The sequence below is a fragment of the Gopherus evgoodei genome, chromosome 3 (assembly GCF_007399415.2).
Source record: "Gopherus evgoodei ecotype Sinaloan lineage chromosome 3, rGopEvg1_v1.p, whole genome shotgun sequence".
Lineage (NCBI taxonomy): Eukaryota > Metazoa > Chordata > Testudines > Testudinidae > Gopherus > Gopherus evgoodei.
The window spans coordinates 158,356,088-158,375,922 of record NC_044324.1 but is presented as its reverse complement, the minus strand read 5'-3'; the positions used below and the strand labels follow the sequence as shown (position 1 = coordinate 158,375,922).

The following is a 19,835-nucleotide window of genomic DNA, read 5'->3' as shown; positions in this document are numbered from 1 at the left end:
ACTGTCATTTATACCCTTGGTTCACAGCATGAGGAGGCACAGAGGGCAGGGATGGACCACAAACACTGCAACAGAACCATTTCCACTCCCAGGAGCACATATGCACCCATAATGAATATCCTTGAGACTAGCTCTGGAAGAATAGTAAAATACAAAATTGTCTGATAGAAATGTGATTTTTCAAGGTGATAGCATCTGTAAACAGATTTTTTTTAAAGTAGGTTTGAAAAAGGGATAATTTCAAACTACAAGAGTTTAAAACTACAAAATAGAGAGATCACATCAACAGCCACAGCAAACAAATTCCATTTCATAAGACTTACATAAATCTATTATAAAGGAGTAAAAATATGCTTTTTCATTTTTTTTAAATGTCAAAAATAACCCTGATGGAAATTTGCAGGGACTGTCTATTTTGTTCAAGTAGTATGAAATTCTCTTGCAAATGAATCTTTACATTTACCCTGATTTTGTCAATAGCAGCCCTGCTTTTCCACTAGGCTCATTGCAGAGAAAGAAGTGCAATATGCTTTAAACAAAAAAACAGCAGCACTTTACCTGAATCGTTACGGAGGTATGAAGACATTGCTGGAATGAGACAAGACTGACTGAGTAGCTCTAGCAGAACTGATGGAAGAGCATTGCTGTTTTGTCCTCTACCCTCATGGCTAGCCTGGGTCTCTCCATTTGACATGCTCCCTGCAGGATTTATGTAACTAGCAAGAACCTGAAAATTAAAATATATTGAGACGCTTAGTCAAAATCTGATGCATTTTAGAGGAAAACTCAAATTGTCCATATCTACTTAATGGTTAGCTTGTTATTTTGCCTATTAAATGTTGGAAGTTACTCCTTCAAGCTCAAAGATGATTTAGATAGAATCCTATACAGAAATTACTAGATTATTGTTTATTACTATTTTTGCTAAGCTAAGAAGGTAAAACAAGCATTAAATAAAGCCACTTCAAATTATTACACAAAAGTTTAGGTTCAAAAAACCCAGTGAAAGCACTACATTGCTAGACATATCTTTGTTATGTGTCATTGGGGGAGTTCTGATAGTCCTATTAGAATAGCTACGTTCTAAATACATCCTATCTCCAGTTTAATCCCATGATAAATCCAATTTGTAAATCATATGGCAAATAGTGAAGACAGTGAGAAGTATCTGCCCTCTCAACAGTAAGATGCATAACCTGTTGGATCTTAGATGGTCAACAACAGAGAATACCTTAATCATCAACATCTAGCAACTTTTACTGTTAAATATGGACCTCACCAGTTATCTATACTTCCTCACTTCTGATGAGATTACTCCCTGCATGGGGCTAACCCTGAAGACTGCCTTTGATCTTTAGTCAGTGAATAATACAGCTGTCTTCTTCCTTGTTTGTGTAGTGAATTGTCTTGCAGGGAGCATGAAGCTTGTGTTCTATCATCTACAAGGACTTCAATTAGTTGCTTGGAAACTAACTGGAAATTACTGTTTCATTTTACCTATTACATTTTATGTGGCTCAGGCCTGAGCCACCTTAAAAACTGCCTCTCTTCTGTGCTCTATCCCAGCAGTAAAGATTAGTGAAGGCATATGAGCTGACAGCTCCATGAGTTAAATTTGTACTGACTGCAGAGATAGGATTTCTTATATAAAGGGCCCTTGGCTCTGGAATTCAAGCATAAGCTTGTTGAATTTCATGGCTTGCTACTAGGCTTATTTAATAGTTTGTTTTCTTTTTTTAATTTTCTTCTTCAATAAAAGATGTTTGATAGGAGACAGATTCTTTTGCATGTGGACATATAATAATGGTGATCTAAGAGTCCTTTAACTGACAATGTGGCAGTTTATGTATTTAAATTATGCATTTTTCTTTTTCAGTACTTAAGAGTATAAATACATTTTATAAATGAAAAAAGGCAATATTTATATCAGTTGTTAAACTATATACTTTTTCAGAATATGCCATCAGCCTCAGGACATTCAAACTTTTGCTCAGCTCTGAAGTAGCAATAAGCTCATTTCAGACAATCATAAATAAAATGTATATGGTTCAACTTCAGTGGTATGCTGAACAAGCCCAGAGAAGAGAGAGGTGCCCGGTGGGAAGATTGAATGGAGCCTTTCGAGATAATTCCCCTATGTCTGAAAACATAGCCTTCTTGGACAATTTGGGGTAATAAGAAGGGACTTTAAAAAAAAATCAGTTACCCTTGCAAGTGGTGAAAAACAAGGAGGAAATCACAAAGAAGCCTATATGGCAAACTAGAAATTCATCTGTTCCTAGTCTCCTAGGTCTGCTTCTCTGATCATCTGCCTTTGCTTTTGCCTAGTTGTCAATAGGTCTACATGGGAGTATAAAAGCACCACAGAAATCTCCTAGAATATTCTTGGTTCAGTGAACATTCAGAGCTGTCCATGTGCTCACAGCTAAGCACATCTGCTTTTGTGTTCTATTCTTTCTATGGATCACTATGACAGAGGTTATAAACTTATAGGTGATCTTCCTCCCAGGGAGGAAAAAAAAATGCATTTATCATTTAAACTTGAGCTTCTTATGATCTCTTGCTAATTTATGTTTGCCACATTCACTGTATTACCTGGCTGAATAGAGACATGCTCTATATACTCAAGTGACCCTGAAGGTCCTAAAGCATCAAACTCAGTCTATAGAAGACAATGCTCTGCAACCTTCCTGACCTGGATAAAGTAACTGGTGTGTTATGATAAAGAAATACTCCCCATCCTGAGAGGCTGACGTGTTCTCATTTTTGGTGGTCAGGAACAAACCCCTCCCCCAATCATATAATCACAGGGCCATCCACCTTTGCTACAAATCTATTGTGCACATCAAGCTTACAACCTCCTGTTTTCAGCAGCTTAGCCTGCAAATGTCAAGCATGCACACAATGTTTAACAAAACAGCTGCACAATGAATTACTTGAGGTCACGGGTGTATTGCATCCATCTTTAAGCAAATAGCTTATTGGAATTGTCTGCTCCAACTGGTTTAGTCCTACATTTTCATACATTCACATTTGTTATGAGAAAATCTAGACTTTTTTTAAGCCACGACACAGGAAAAATAATTTTTTATTTTTTTTTTTAAGTATAGGCTCACAAATGGCTGATGGGTGTTTCAGCCTAATAAGTAAAACACTTCAAATACTGGAGTGAAAAGGGGTTAAGAATACAACTTTTTTACAGGCTTAACTATATTACCACCACATACATGAATGCCTATATGGGTTATTTGTACTTCACCATTCCGTACCTGCAGAAGACAGGTGACATGTTCTTCTTCCAGCCTTTGTTTAGTCAAAGCTTGTTCTACATCCCATCCGGAAGCAGTGGAGCCAGTTCCAAAACCAGTACCCTTAGCCCAGTAGAGTTGCTGTTCTTCTGTTGATACACTGTTGTGCGTGCTTGACACCTGTGGCTAATAAAAACAAAAAGTGATTATAGATCATATTGTCCAGGTCCTTCACAATTCCTTCTGTCCTTCAGGAAAGAAGATTTTTTGTTGCTTTTTATTTACTTATTAAAACAAACTCATGGACATTGTGACACTGCACCCCATATTCTTCACAGTGATTTTATTATATGATATGATGATGACATAATTATGATGTATTTTATGCGAGATAAGCCATGTAAGGTGTCTTTGGAAAAGTTATGATTTGCTGAATATGATTATCCTATTTGTATGCATGTATCATTTTTGTATCTGAAGTTATGAATATTGACTATGTATCTGTAGTTCAAATGTAGTTACATCTGAGTAATGCCCACTAGACAAGATGCTTTCAGTCTAGATAATGTGTGGGGAAGGGCCTATTCAGGGCAATGGGCCATTAGGAAAAAACAATTGGCCTTAGGAGAAGTTTATCTCCCATCTGGGAAGCCTTCCTGAAAAGGCTACAGACAGCCTCCAAGTAATGTCTGCTATGACTCTACTAGGACATGTGATGAGACTAGTCTCCAAACTTCATCTTGGGATGTCAGTATTTTTCTACAGATTGGTCTGGGAAATAAGCTTTGAAACAAAAGGTTCCCACCCTATGCAAAGGTTATATAAGGCAAAGAGTAGCATCATCTGTGGTTCTTCACTTCTCACACAAGGAGACTTCTGGAAACACCTGAGGAACAAAGACTGAACTTGGGGAAAGTGCTGGACCCAGGCTAAAGGGATTTTTAGCCTGTGAATGAAACACCTGGGGATTCCAAGCTATAAAGCAAATGCAACTTGCCCCATAAGAATTTGCAGCCTGCTTGTATCATCTCTTAGGGTGAGAATCTGCTATTCATATCCAATCAATTTAGCACATTAAGCTTAGTTTTCATTTTTTGTTTATTTGCTAGGTAATCTGCTTTGATCTGTTTGCTATCACTTAAAATCTATCTTCTGTAGTTAATACACTTGTTTTTGTTTTATCTAAACCAGTGAGTTGGAGTGAAGTGTATGGGAATCTTCGCTTAGGGGCAAAAGGCTGTTGCATATTCCTCTCCACATTGAGGGAAGGGGCAAATTTTATGAGCTTACCCTGTACAGTTCCCTGTACAGAGCAAGACGGTATAATTTGGGCTTTATACTCCAGAGGGGGAGCTGGGAGTTGCCTTAGCTGTGGCCTTCCTATGCAGGGGCTGGTCAGAGAGCCTGCATGTAACTGCAGCTGGGTATTCCCCTATCTGTACATATGCTGCGGAAAGTGCAGGCTGGAGGGTCTAGCAGTTTGTCACAGCAGTACAGTGTGAGAGGGAGCCCAGGTGGGTGGGTCGGAAGAGCTCAGTGGTACCCCAGTTCCAGGTGGCACCCCGGGGGGAACCTGTCACAGACATCCACTGGAATTCAACCTCCAGGACAGGAAATCCTCTGCAACGCATGTGGATTTCTTGTACAGAACCAGGAATGTAAATCATCCCATATGATTTTCAGCTTGCATGGGAGAGTAAATCATTTTTCTGTTCACTGTAATCACATTGGCAACAACAATATTTTATAATGTACACTAATGAAGGCTAATTAGGATCATGTTAAACGATGACACTCTACAACTAGCACTAAAATCTAGCCAAGTTTAATGAAAATTATAATTATTAGACAAATTTGGATGGAAAATAAAATGTCGTTTCAGATCTTTCTGCAGGCTGCTAAGACTTGGATTATGAAACTACACAGATTAACTTTGAATAAACTTGCTAAAGTAGTAAAAGAATAATGGAATGGTTGAGGCATAAGCCTATAAATCAGGAAAAACAGGTTATATTCCCAGCTCTGCCAGAAAATTCATATGTGGCCCAAGTTACTGAAACTCAATGGCATCTCAGTTTCTACTCCAGTAAAATGGGGATAATACTTCCTGACCTTGGAGTGTGATGACATTTATTTCACTAACTTTTTTGAGGTGCTCAGATTGCTTATTCTTATGGTGCTCATGACTGCATTTAAATAATAAAATAAATTTAATAGCAGAATAGCATTAGATTAGTAAACTGTTTTAACATGTGTTAAAATATTCTGGTGCCTGTGCTAAACTTAAAAGATAGCTGCCAGATCTTAGATGAAACATCATATATAGAAGATAAGAACTCTGAAAAGAAAATTCCAACTGATGCCTAAAGTTATGCACCTAAACAAGTGACTTGCTTTTCAGATATACTGAGCACTCACAGGTCTCATTAGAATTACTGAGAGCTTTGAGTAATGAGCACTTCTGAAAAGCAGGTCACTTATTTAGCTGCCTAATGTCAGGCACCCCATACTGAAAATTTTGGCCTATGCCAAAAACTGGAGATGACTTAATTTTCTCTTCTGATTTTCACCTTTTGCATTGTTTCAAGTAAAGTAAAGAGAATGAGGAAATAAAGCTGTTAAACTATTTGTTATTAAAAAGCAAATACCACTCACGTAACATTAAAATATATAAACAGATTGAATTACAAGTTTTGAATTGGAAAAAACAATAAGTAAAAATATATTTACTATGCATCTTAGAAATCTTTTTTACTGCTAGAATAGGAAAAGCAGTAACATCTAAAATGATAACATTTTTACATTACATAAATATATCATTATGGCCTTTGCAATAATATATTGGCAATGCTTTGCATTCATGGTTTTAGTTTTAAATTGAAACCTAAAGTCACTTTAATAGTAAAACTACAACGTGCCCAAACTCATGAAGATGTCACTATAGTTGAATATGCTGTCTCTTTGGACCTGAACACTTCAGGAGAGCCCTCACCTCAAGAATATAGGCTTCAGTATAGGCTTGGTGAAGCTCTCATTTTTAAAAAATCATCACAGGAAGGAGTGGGAAAGCATACAGCATGTCATCTATGTGAGGGCATCTGCTCCTACTGAAGGAGAATCCACTTCGCTGGTGAAACAGTGATCTAGTTTCACATTTCTGTGATTTGCAAGGGAGGTCTACTTCCAGGTGTCTGAATTGCTGGGTCACTAGTTCAAAGATTTCCTAATTCAGATGCCATACAGAATCGTTGGTGGGATAGCTACTCAGCCAATCCTACCCTGAATCCATAAGTATGCTGTATGTGCACTGCTTTGAGTGATAATATACTGTTCTCTGCCCAAGACAATTTCCCTTGCTTCTGAGAGGAGCTGTGAGCATCTAATTCCATCAATTGTTCAGAAATATGACCACGGTGGTGGGATCAGACTGAACCAAAACATGCTCGCCTCCAAGGTAGTGGTGATAAAAACTTTGTAGTGCATTCATTTCTGTGGACTCTAGAAAGTGGATACTTTTCCATGTGGCATTCTCTACATATGACTACCTTGTTTTCCAGGTGTGATCCCCACCTAGCAAGACAGGCATTTGTTGCAAAAGTGGAAACTGAAATGGTTTGACTTTCAAAAGGTTTTCTTGTCCTCAACACCATGCTTTGAGCATCTCTAGCTTCTCCATGCCAGAAGCTTGAAGTGGACGACAGGGAATGGATCACTTGATGACTACCTGTTCTGTTCATTCCTTCTGAAGAACCTGGCATTGGCCATTGTCAGAAGACAGGATACTGGGCTAGATGGACCATTGGTCTGACCCAGCATGGCCGTTCTTATGTTTGGTTCACCAACATTCAGAGGGAAATAAAAACATTGTCCCATTCAGTATTAGTGCACGATTTTGCGTTGTATCTGGTGTGTGGGTTTAGACCCTAAGCAGTAATTTTTGGAGAATTCATTTACTGAGCTGCTGCTCTGGATGCAGGTTTGATTAAGGTATCATTTAGAAATGGTGAGCACTTTTGGACCAAAGACTTATTAAGATTATTACTAGTATCACTGTGAAAACCCTGATAGTTGATGATGGATCAAAAAGGCATGGTCTTGTGCTAAAAGTGCAAGGTTATACATTTCAGAAAGCTACCATGACAAGATTGTACGGTAATGCGGAGACAGACATGTACCAGCTCAATACACCTGGAAGTCTTTTGGATATAGAGCAACTATGATTGATCCCAGGGTTACCATCCAGAATCTTGCCTTCCTTACCCATTTATTTAGTCACTTCACATCAACGATCACGCTGATAAATTCTGTATATTTTGGATTATGAAGAATATATTGGTGTACATTTATTCTAAGGGAACTGGTTCTATAGCTCTCAGCTCCAGGAAGGGAGCTCCCGTTTTCAATAAGATATGGTATAGCACAAGTGATGACACTGATGAGTGGATTAAAACAGATGAGGTGGAGCCTTGTGCGCAGCCAGTTGTAATGGACAGGCTGCATTATGCACTTCTGAGGCTGAGTGGAGACTTACTGCTAAAATATTCTGCTCTCTGGTCTGACACTGGGCTTACAGCCCATGACCAATGTGAGCTGAGCTATTTCTGGGAGAAGGCTAATATTAACTCTACCTGATTCATAAACATCAGTTCTACTACTTCTCTCTAGAATAGGTTGTGTCCCTTCACTAGTATTTCTGATTGGTGTAGGAATGGAAGAACAGCTGTGCCTGTTAGGTACCTCAGTCTCGTCCCAGGATCAGAGGGAGAGAGTCTTTCAAACTGTAGTGATTCTTGACAGTCTTCTCCAGTTTTGTTTCCTTCCATAGAACAGAAAATCCCTGAACATGTAAGTTCAACCTTAATTCGATCCCCTTCTGTGAATGCATTATGATACAGTCTGACTACATGATCAAATACTAGTTTTCTTCCCACAGGATGCCTGCCTCATTCAGAGCACAGGAATGGACAATACTCAGAATTAATTAGGATTGTGCAGTGAATGAGTCTGTTAGATACTCCCCTCACCTACCTCACTTGTGATGCTGGACAAGTCACTCAAGGAACATCTGTAAAAAGGTTTTAACTGTGTGCGACTCATTTCCTATTTGCCAAATTTGGGATACCTGAGCATGATGTGTGGGAGTGCTGAGCTCTCACAACTGCAACTTAAGTCAGTGGGAGCTGTGCTTTGACCATATCAACTACTATAAAATACTAAGTTTTCTGAAAATTCAGGCTCTTGGTCCTTTGGCTTTAATCTCACTGTGCCTCACTCCGCATCTGTAAAACCGGGATAAAAAAGCACTTTACCCTATCACCGAGTTATGAAGATGAATTCACTAAGGTTTATGAACCACTTATTGAAGAACGAAAACCACTTAATGAATAATTCTGTATTCAGTGTAGGATTGCATGGTGTGACACATATTGCCTAGTGAGGATAAAAATATTGAACAGCTACACATTGACCATCTTGAGCACTGAATGAGGCAGGAGTCCTGTGGAAAAAATGAGATCATGTAATTAAAGACTGCATCATAACACAAATTAATGGTTGCACGGGCAACCTAACTTTTCTGTGTCTGACTGCAATCTTTACATTCCGTTAAAGTAATTTATTTTTAAATGTAATAAGCCTTTTAAGGTTACTACAGGGCACTGAAATATGTAAGCAACAGTTTAGCAAGGACTTTCAAATTACTTTTGCAACTCACTTGAATTCAAGTTCTCAAGAATCCACTTTAAAGGGCTACAGAACATTAGATTAAGAAAGATGTGTGATGCTACCTCAGCAACAAGACTTTTATATTTACTAGGTCACTGGAGCTTACTGCAGCTAAGTACGTCACTAACCAGAAGCTAAACTTACCTCTGACTGGTTGGGACTAGAGTTGGGCACTCTCGGGGCATGGTGGCTCAGAGCAGATAGACACGCAAGTATAAGATGCACTGCCCCAATTTCTAGTGCCATGCGCCTAAGGAGTACGCCATCATCAGTAGTCAATGGTGTGGTGCTGAACAAACTGCGCAGCACATGAAATGGAAGAGTTGGAAGCACATTAGCCGAAGGGGACTGCAGGATATGACCTAGGTTGAGAAAGTATAAAAATATGAAATATTTCCTTTTTAACAGTTCAGCACATAAATGTTCATCTTCGCAATGACTTATTGAAAATATCTACTATATTTTTGAACATATTTAGTCTTCAGCAGAATGTATTATTTTATTCCAGGCTTCTTTTTAGCCAAACTTCTGGTGGGAAATATGGGCAAGAGATATGAACTGGTTTCCTTTATGGACTAGGCTGAAACCAATAAATGCATATAATTTGTGATTAAAAACAAGATTTAAACCCTTATCTCCAAGGGTGAAAAGCTAGTTTATTAACAACTCTCTCACTGCACTAAATTACGTATTTGGCCGTATTTTTTATTGCAAGATTAGATTACTCTGTAAAGTTTGAAGAAAGGTTATACAAACAGCTGCCCCACCAGGAAGCCAGTGAGAAAAACCTCTCCACTTTTATCAACATATTTTTAATGCTAGGATAAACTTTGCAGTGACACAAACTGTAATGCCGTTCATGAGGTGAGCATACAATGAAACAGTGTAACGATTCAATACATTTTCACTATAGGACATTAAAAATAAAACCCAATGTGAGTTTTGTACTATCATTTTATTTTTAAAATTAGCCCTATTGTATCAAGGGTGGAGAAGAGGATAATGATTCATAAAATCATAGTGTAACAATATTCTTGCCTGTTAATAAGATGTACCTAGTTAAAACCGTCCAATTTTATGTACTCTTCTGCTCTATTTGACTCAGTAAAGCGATTCTCTTGAGATTTTTGCTTTAAAAAAAAATCACAAAATACACAAACTTATCAAAACATCTAACTTTTCTTTCTAAAGGAACAAAAACAGACTGCTGTCTAAAAGAAGCTTTTATTACCCCATGAGAGCAAGAAGTCCCACGACTGCTGTCTATACGACAAGTATTTATGCTCATTTTCTATAGGCTCCCAAAATCTATACATACACCAAGCCACAAGCGGATGGTAGAAAAACCAACTGGGAGAACATTGATACACTATTTGCCTCTGAGGTGCGTTTAAATGGTAATTATTTTGGGCCATATATGGATTTGTAGCTCTAGATCTTTACATTATGTAAAAGAAGCAGGCTAGACATGAGATCTGAATGGTTCTCCAGTCAGTTTACTACCCAAATCTGAAGTAAAATACCCAGATATCAAATTTCATTTGCTATTTGGCTCACTTTGTCTCCCACAGCGTGCACAAGCTTACAGAAAAAGGAACACAAAATTAAGAGGCCAACAAAAGCCAAAGTTCATAGGACTAGCTGAGCAAATTGGGAAGTTTATTGCCCCTCCCTCTTTTGGTTTTTGCAGAGGTTCTAAACTAAGGTAGATATTCTAGGGTGCACCGGTACTCCCTTAGGGCATTTAACCAATTTATGAATGGAGGAACAGGTTCTTGTTTTGACACTGGAGGTATCTAGGGGCCTAGCCTTTGCAAAGGGACAAATGTCTGGTTAATTAAACATGAAAGGACCAGGTCTCCCTCAGAAAAAAGGTGGCTAAGGTATTTGAGCAGAGAAATTTGTTTGTTTTCATCAGGCTACCAGTGGGCGAAGGAGATCAAGAAAAACATTTGCTACAGCTTCTATTCGTGGTGTTAAGGCCAATTTTATTAGTACTGACCAGGTTCATTGTGTGTGCTACCAAACAAACAAACAAACAAAAAAGCCTCACTGGTCTGGCCCTACACAAAATTCAGAGTTTAAATCCAGAATGGCCCATTAGATCATTATTATATTTTTAGATAATCTAGTCTGACGGTCTGTATATCACAGGCCTTTAAATTTTACCCAGTTCCTCCTGTGCTGAGCCCAATAACTTGTGTTTGGCTAAAGCATATCTTCCAGAGAGGCACTCAGTCTTGCTATATAGAAATCAAAAATTGGAGCACTCACCACTTCCACTGGTAGTATGTTCCAATGGTTCATCACCCTCAAAGTTAAAATGTTAAGTGTGTCTTATTTCCAATTTGAATGTGTCAGGCTTCAGCTTCCAGCCATTAGTTTTTATTATGCATGTCTCAGCTAGACTGAAAACCCTTTTAGTACCCAGTATTTACTCCCTGTGAAAGTATTTACACATAATCCGGTCACCTCTCAATCTTCTTTCTGATAAGCTAAACAGATTGAACTCAGAGGGCTTGGCTACACTGGAGAGATGCAGCGCTGGTGGTGGGTTTACAGCGCTGCAACTTAGTAACTGTCCACACCTGCAAGGCACATCCAGCGCTGCAACTCCCTGGCTGCAGCGCTGGCTGTACACCTGGTCTGCTTGGGGTGTAACGATCGCAGCGCTGGTGATGCAGCGCTGCTCATCAAGTGTGGCCACCAAAAGCGCTGTTATTGGCCTCCAGGGTAGTAGGAGGTATCCCAGAATGCCTGCTCACAACAAAACGGAAGAATGGCTGAACTCCGAGCTTCCCCGAGCTGCTTATCTAAAAAACAAACACAGCTGCTGTTTGCTCCAGCCAGCGAGCAGAGGCAGGCAGGAGAATTGCTTTGGAAGGTTCACAGCTGTTTGCTTGAAGACAGAAGTCACACGGCACAGGGGGAAGGGGGAGTCCGTGTTGAGCAGCTGCTTATGTGGTCTGAAGGCTATTTAGGAGTGCATAATTTGTATTTAGTGAATAAGAGAGGGGTGGGGGAAGCTTTTAAATTGCTTGCAGGTTGGTGATGTGTATTTTCTAGTCCTTAGAACTTGCAGCAGGGAGTTGACAGATGCAAAAATCCACTCTCTCTCTCTCCCCTACATTCCCCCTCACCCCCCTGTTTTGAAAAGCACGTTGCAGCCACTTAAACGCTGGGATAGCTGCCCACAATGCACCACTCCCAACAGCGCTGCAAATGTGGCCACACTGCAGCGCTGGTAGCTTTCAGTGTGGCCACACTGCAGTGCTTTCCCTACACAGCTGTACGAAGACAGCTGTAACTCCTAGCGCTGTACAACTGTAAGTGTAGCCATACCCTAATTCTCTCACTGCAAGGCATTTTCTCCAGGCCTTGAATCATTTTTGTCTCTTCTGCCTCCTCTCTGATTTTTCAACATCCTTTTCAAAGTATGGACACCAAAACTATATGCCGTATTGGTCTCACCAACATTGCACAGAAGTAAAAAATTGCGTCCCTAGTATACTCACTATTCCCCCGTTTATACATCCAAGTATCACATTAGCCCTTTATGCTACAGAAATGCATTGGGAGCTCATGCTGAGCTGCTTCTCCAGTATGACCTTAAATTCATTTCAGAGCTACTTCTTTCCAGGATAGAGCCGTCCAGTCTGTAGTATGGCCTGCATTCCTTGCTCCTAGACATATAACTTTGCATTTGGCTGTATTAAAAACACATTTTCTTTAAATGGGCCCAGTTTACGAAGTGCTTCAGATTGCTCGATGTGACTGACCCCATCTTCATCATTATATGTCATTCTGCAATACTGTGTCATTCACAAAGTTTAATTAGCAGTTACTTGATATTTACTTCCAGATCATGGATGAAAATGTTGAGTTGCACCTGGCCTGATCCTCATGAAACCCCACTAGAAACACCCTTATTTGATGATGATTCTCTGACAACTATGTTAAAATCTGTCCGCTCAGTTTTAAATTTTCTTATATGATCCAGGATGTAGATAAGATTGAGTTCTTCACAAACTACACAAAGCAATTCCAGCCTCCTTCTAAAGCATCACATTGTAAATACACTTAAATGTAAGTTAAAACAATTTAGCAGTGTTTTACAAATAAATGTAGTAGTTATAGTACATACTTCCTTCACCATCATCTGTAACTCCCAACACCAATCTAAGCAGACACTGGGCATGTTTCCTCTCTTTTAACAGCACCTCTGCATAGCCAGGGAGACGAAGAAATAATCCAAAGGCAGCCAAAGAATGAGCTGGTATGGGAGACATAGTTTGCACTGTTGATTTGATGGGTGGAGGCTCTGCAGCAATTGTTTCTGGGGCTTCATAAACTAGTTCTCCTGATTGCTCAATGGTAACCCATTCAAACTGATCACTGTCCTTCTGCTTCTCTTGTGTAGTGGATGTAACTACTGGAGCACTCACCTTCAAAAACAACAAAAAAGTTAATACAATCCTTGGAAGCAGCCATCATTTAGGGTCATTTCTTGCAGCACACAATTTTATTACAGTTAGAATTAGGGTTTAAGGAGCATACAATTTTTATATATATAGGACACCTGCTTAGGTTATGAAATCTGAGGAGATTATAGCCTGATGTAGTACTGGCCATGGGCAATATACGTAGTACAATATACTACAAAGAAACTGAAGAGATTACTTGCACAGTTTTTACATAATTTTCTTACCTCAGAGGAAATTTGGTTAGTGTTAATATTTGTAAGGTTTCAAGTTTAACCCTCTCATCTCTCAGAGAGGCATTGAACACTTTTCCTTTCACTCTCCTTTGGTCTTATTAGGCATTTCTAATACCACTTAGGTTGGAGGCCTAATCAGAGAAAAAACTAAGCCAGCATGTCCCATGCTCCTACAAATTACTACATTACCCCTTCTATATAGATTCTGTGAAGCTCATGCCTTGCTGTAGAGGTAGAATGACCCACTGTCAACTGCTTTACAGAGAATCATTCTTGATCACAGTTTGAGGGAAATAGTAACTCTTTAAGAAAGTTTTAATAAAACTAAGTTAGACAAACTAAGGCTGTTCCAGAGAATAACCTGACTTCTTACAAAAATGTTTTACATACTTTTTTCCTATTAAAATCTTTGAGTCTATGAGCATTCCTCTCTCAATTAATTTCACCTTGACCACTGATGTGTATGGGTAAGACCTTTCTTTTCCATTACTGGAAAAGAGGAAGCACTGTGATCTGGTGTGAACCTGAGGAATGTTTTGTGCCGTCAGTACATTGACACATGGAAGTAAGCATCTCCAAAAACTGAGGGCAACATACCAGTCTCTAGGACCCCTGGAGGGGGAATAACGGATGCCAGGGTGACCACACAGAATTTTATCATTTTTAAGATAGTTGTTGAGTTGATGCAAGTTTAAAATAGGCCTGCGAACTCCCTTGGCTTTCAGGATTAGGATTAATAGGAGCAGAAACCCTTCCCTCTTAAATTCTGCAGAACCTCCTTTACTGGTCCCACCTAAAGGACAGATTGAAGCTTCTGGACCAGACGTTCTTCCTGACAGGGGTCCCTGAAGAGGGAAGGGGAGGGAGACTGGGAAGGATGGGTAGAAATAAACTGGAGGGTATATCACATTTCTACAGTGCTCAACATCCAATGGTCCCTGGTGATACATGACCAAGCACTGAGGAAGTGGGAAAGGTGGCTTGCAAAGGTAAAATGAGGTATGGCATCATGGGAACTGGTACAGTGTCCTCTAGTATCCCATCAGAATGCCTGCTTAGAACCACCTGGATGTCTAGGTTGGGCAGGCTTTGATGCAGAGATAGAAGGGGGAAATGGTCTATGCCTATAACCCCTATTCCTTTTTCTCTGCAGGTTCTGACTGCTAGCTGGGGCCAGTACCAGAGGGGTTGTTGAGGCCTATAGTGCTTCTTGGAAGAGGCTGGGGTGTACATCCCAAGGGACTTTAGGGTCACCCTTGAGTCCTTTAGCCCATGGACCTTTGTGATTGTCTGCTTCGAAAAGAGCAAGGATCCCCAAAGGGCAGGACTTGTACAGTCGGTTAGACCTTACACAGAAGCCCAGAAGATTGCAACCAGGAACTCCAACACATGGCCACTGCCAAACCAGTGGACCTGGCAGTCAACTCAACTACATCCACAGCAGCTTGTAATGAGACCCTTCCCACCGATTTTCCTTCATCCAGTAGCGAGGAGAACTCTGCATCTGCATCACACTAAAACTGCATTTGGATCCCCAATGAGTAATTTATCATTTTATATCCTATTCAGAACTTCTCACTGAGGAAAAATTCCTAACTTCAAATGGAGTAGATTTTAATGAGGATATTTAATTAGCAAAGCTGGAGAAAATTTCATAACATTTAATCAATCAAATGCAAGGTATAATTCATAGGATGATTTTTAACTCTTAGAAAACAAAACCATACAGAAAATATTTGGAAACCACTATAGTAAGGAAAAAAATAGTACACAATTCTAGACAATCAAACTGTTTGACTTACTTGTTGAATTACATCTGGATAAAGCATAGGAAGTCTCTCTGCAATGAGGGCCAACCCACCCATTCCTGCAAAAACTTGTAATGGAGACTGAATGGGACATGTTTCAAGAAAAGATTCATCCAGCACTGCATCCATACACTCATCGCCTGGAGTGACTGCTTCCTCTTCAGGACAGGACCCCAGTAAGTCTGCATGTTCTACTGGGGGGGGGAGGGGACACAGAAAAAGAAAGGAAGAACCAAACCATTAAATGGAGTGGTATCTTAAACATTAGAATGTTACTTTTTCTCCTCCACTCAGAAAAGAAGAACATTTAAACACTTCAACTATTATACTTATTTCTTCAACAAACACTGAAGTCTTCAAGGGGGTTAAACATATCAGTATAAGAAAAGCAATAGGAAATCAAACTTTTCTTTTGGTAAAACCAAAACAATATAAAATATTAAGAACAATCTAATTTCCATTGCCAGTCATATCAGGTTATTTGACTGTGGACTCATAAGATATGGACCCACAGAAAAAAGAAATTCAGTTCATTTAGTAAGAGAGTTATGATCTCCCAGTCAGGTGAAGATCTTGGTGGTGCTACCGCAAAATGCAAATTCCAAAATTTTAGAATTAATCTTGGACTCATGACCCAAGCTCAAGCAATCAGGTAAATAATCATTTGTATCTTAGAAAGAGTTAAGGTGCTTGCTAAATTAGTGTAAATGAAACTACAGCTATAACACAAATAGCAGTAAACAAAGGAACAATTATTTTAAAATAGGCTATTCAGTGAGCCTGAGGCATAATATTTAGCTTGAGGCCTAGTCATAATAATAATTAGTCTATCAGAAGATACTGCTAAACCTTCTGACTTATGCTGTTAGATCTCAAAGTCTTCATTTAGCTAAACATTCTTAATCACATTATACAGAGAACCATAGGATCATAGAATCTTGGGGTTGGAAGGGACCTCAGGAGGTCATCTACTCCAATCCTCTGCTCAAAGTACCAATCCCCAGATTTTCACTCCAGTTCCCCAAATGGCCCCCTCAAGGATTGAACTCTCACCCTGGGTTTAGCAGGCCAACGCTCAAACCACTGAGCTATTCCTCCCCCCAACCATCTATCAGTGCAAATGCTTACAATAGTCAGAACTCCCAAAATGGGTAGCAAGAATGACAAACACGGACAAGAGGCCAAGACTTAACCAAATATGATCTTGAAGATAAGCAGGTGTAAGAAATAGTCGCACAAAAAGGAACCAAACCTGCCCCTCAAGCAGGACCTCAGGATGTCAGGACTGTGGCAACCTAAACATTTATCTCACCGCCCCATGGATTTGTATGTGTGATGTGGATTCTGCTGTTATCCTTGTTCACTTTGTTTTGTGATTTTTCTTATACTGACCATGTTATTAATAAAACTTACAGCCTTTGTGTATGTCTCACCAATCATCATCAATTAATCTAAGTAGTCACCAAAGGCCAAACCTGTTAGCGATAAGTGCATTTTGCACACAAAATAATCATAAGGCTAACCATGTTTTAGGAAATAAGGGCAAATCCAACCAATATCAACTCTGTGGATGGCCTGTAGTACCACAATTACAGGTGAGACAGTGCACAGGTTACCAGAATTGCAAAATAGTTGAATTTCTACAATCCTTAGACTTTGTTTACAAGACAAAGTCCTTCTTGGTTTGACCTAAGTGTGAATTTAAGCCAATCTACTAAAACCATTGCAAAGCTCTGCATGGATTCCTATTTTAAGAGAGGCTTTTTTCATTTAGCTTAATTGCAGTACAAACAAGTAAAACTAAACAGATAGAAGCCACTCTCAGGGCTTTTCTACATGTAGAATTAGTGCACTGTACATTCAAACGCCAACATGCCATACATTAAGTCTCTATATAGACATGGCCTTAAGCAAAATATAAAACCTTGTATGGACAAGATTTAAACAAAATCTTCCTAAATTCATTCCTTAGATTAAACCTATGCATAGTTCTCACATAGACAAGCCCTTAGATCAGAATTTTTACCCAGTTCCAAAAGTAGACCTCTCCAAGCATGAGGAGCAGCATGGGAGAAATCATGAAGGTGCTTGTTTGAAAATGTAACACGAGGGTGATGGAGATATGCATCACTGGTCAATCAATGGTGAGAGCTGATATCTCAATAGTGAATGAGAAATGACAAGTAAGGAGGGGATAGGTCGTGAAAAGTCTTGAAAGTGAAAACACACCACTTACATTTGATGCGATAGGAAAGGTTAGCCAGTAGAGGACTGCAAAGAGAGGGATGACATGGACAAAAATAATTTTTTTTTAAAGTATATCAGAAGTAGGAAGTCTACTAAACAACCAGTGGAGCCACTGGACAATAGAGATAGTAAAGGAGCACTCAAGAATGATAAGACCATTGCAAAGAAACAAAATCAATTCTTTGCATCGGTTTTCATGGCTGAAGATGTGAGGGAGATCCCCGAACCTGAACCACGCTTTTTAGGTGACAAATCTGAGGAACTGTCCCAGATTAAGTTGTCATTAGAAGAGGTTTTAGAACAAATTGATAAACAGTAATAACTCACCAGGACTAGATGGTATTCACCCAAGAGTTCTGAAGGAACTCAAATGTGAAATTGCAGGACTACTAACTGTAGTATGTAACCTAGCCTTTCAATCAGCTTCTGTACCAGATGACTGACGCTAATGTGATGCCAATTTTTTAAAAAGGCTCCAGAGGCGGTCCTGGCAATTACAAGCCGATAAGCCCAACTTCAGTACTGCGCATACTGGTTGAAACTACAGTAAAGAACAGAACTGTCAGACACATAGACGAATATGATTTGTTGGGAAAGAGAGTCAACATGGGTTTTGTAAAGCAAAATCATGTGTCACAAATCTACTAGAATTCTTTGAGGGGGTCAACAACCATGTGGACAAGGGTCATCCAGTGGATATATAGTGTATTTAGATTTTCAGAAAGCCTCTGACAAGGTCCCTCACCAAAGGCTCTTAAGCAAAGTAAGCTGTCATGGAATCAGAGGGAAAGTTCTGGTAACTGGTTAAAAGATAGGAAACAATGGATAGGAATAAATGGTCAGTTTTCATAATGGAGTAAGGTAAACAGTGGTGTCCCACAGGGGTCTGCAGTGGGCCCAGTCTTATTCAACATGTTCCTAAATGATCTAGGAAAGGGAGTAAACTGTGAGTGGAAAAATTTGCAGATGATCCAAAACTACTCAAGATAGTTAAGTCCAAAGCAGACTGCAAAGAGTTACAAAGGGATCTCACAAAACTGAGTGACTGGGCAATGAAATGGCAGATGAAATTCAATGTTGATAAATACAAAAGTAATTGGAAAACAATCCTAACTATGCACTTAAAATAAAGAGGTCCAAATTAGCTGTTACCTCTCAAGAAAGAGATCTTGGAGTCACTGTGGAGAGTTCTCTGGAAATATCCACTCAACATTCAGAAGCAGCCAAAGAAACTAACAATGTTGAGAATCATTAAGAAAGGGATAAGAAGACAGAAAATATATTGCCTCTATAGAAATCCATGGTATGCCCACATCTTGAATACTGCATGCAGATGTGGTCATCCCATCTCAAAAAGGATACACTGGAATTGGAAAAGGTGAGAGAAAGGATACAAAAATGATTAGGGGTATGGAACAGCTTCCATATGAGAAGAGAATAATAAGACTGGGACATTGCAGCTTGGAAAAGAAATGACTAAGGGAGGGATATGACAGAAGTCTATAAAATCATGACTGGTGTGGAGAAAGTAAAATAAGGAAGTGTTATTTACTCCTTCTCATAACACAAGAAGTAGGGGTCACCAAATGAAATTAATAGGTAGCAGGTTTAGAACAAACAAAAGGAAGTATTTCTTCACACAATGCACAGTCAACTTGTGGAACTCCTTGCCAGAGGATATTGTGAAGGCCAAGACTATAACAGGGCTCAAAAATGAACTAGATAAGTTCATGGAGGATAGGTCCATCAATGGCTATTAGCCAGATGGGCAGAGATGGTGATCCTAGCCTCTGTTTGCCAGATGGTTGGAAAAGGCGACAGAGGATGGACCACTGATGATTATCTGCTCTGTTCATGCCCTCTGAAGCATCTGGCATTGGCCACTGTTGGAAGACAGGATACTGGGCTAGATGAACCTTTGGTGTGACTCAGTATGGCCGTTCATATGCTTTTTAACATAAATTGATGGGCTAGGAAAGCGATCACTGCAGCAGCATTCTGAATGGATACGAGCAGGGCAAGACTGCATTTGTCAAGGCCAAAGAGAGGGATGTTACAGTACTTGAGATATGAGATGATGAAATTTGAACA

General features: G+C 39.5%; 1 protein-coding gene across 1 annotated transcript in view; it reads right to left on the bottom strand.

Moving 5' to 3' along the window:
- BIRC6 (baculoviral IAP repeat containing 6) overlaps positions 1 to 19,835 on the bottom strand; it is a 338,471-nt gene that overhangs the window by 120,961 nt on the left and 197,675 nt on the right. Inside the window, 5 exon segments of the mRNA XM_030557127.1 lie at positions 559 to 727; positions 3,270 to 3,434; positions 9,117 to 9,334; positions 13,117 to 13,417; positions 15,492 to 15,688. Of these exon segments, the coding sequence (XP_030412987.1) occupies positions 559 to 727; positions 3,270 to 3,434; positions 9,117 to 9,334; positions 13,117 to 13,417; positions 15,492 to 15,688 (1,050 nt within the window).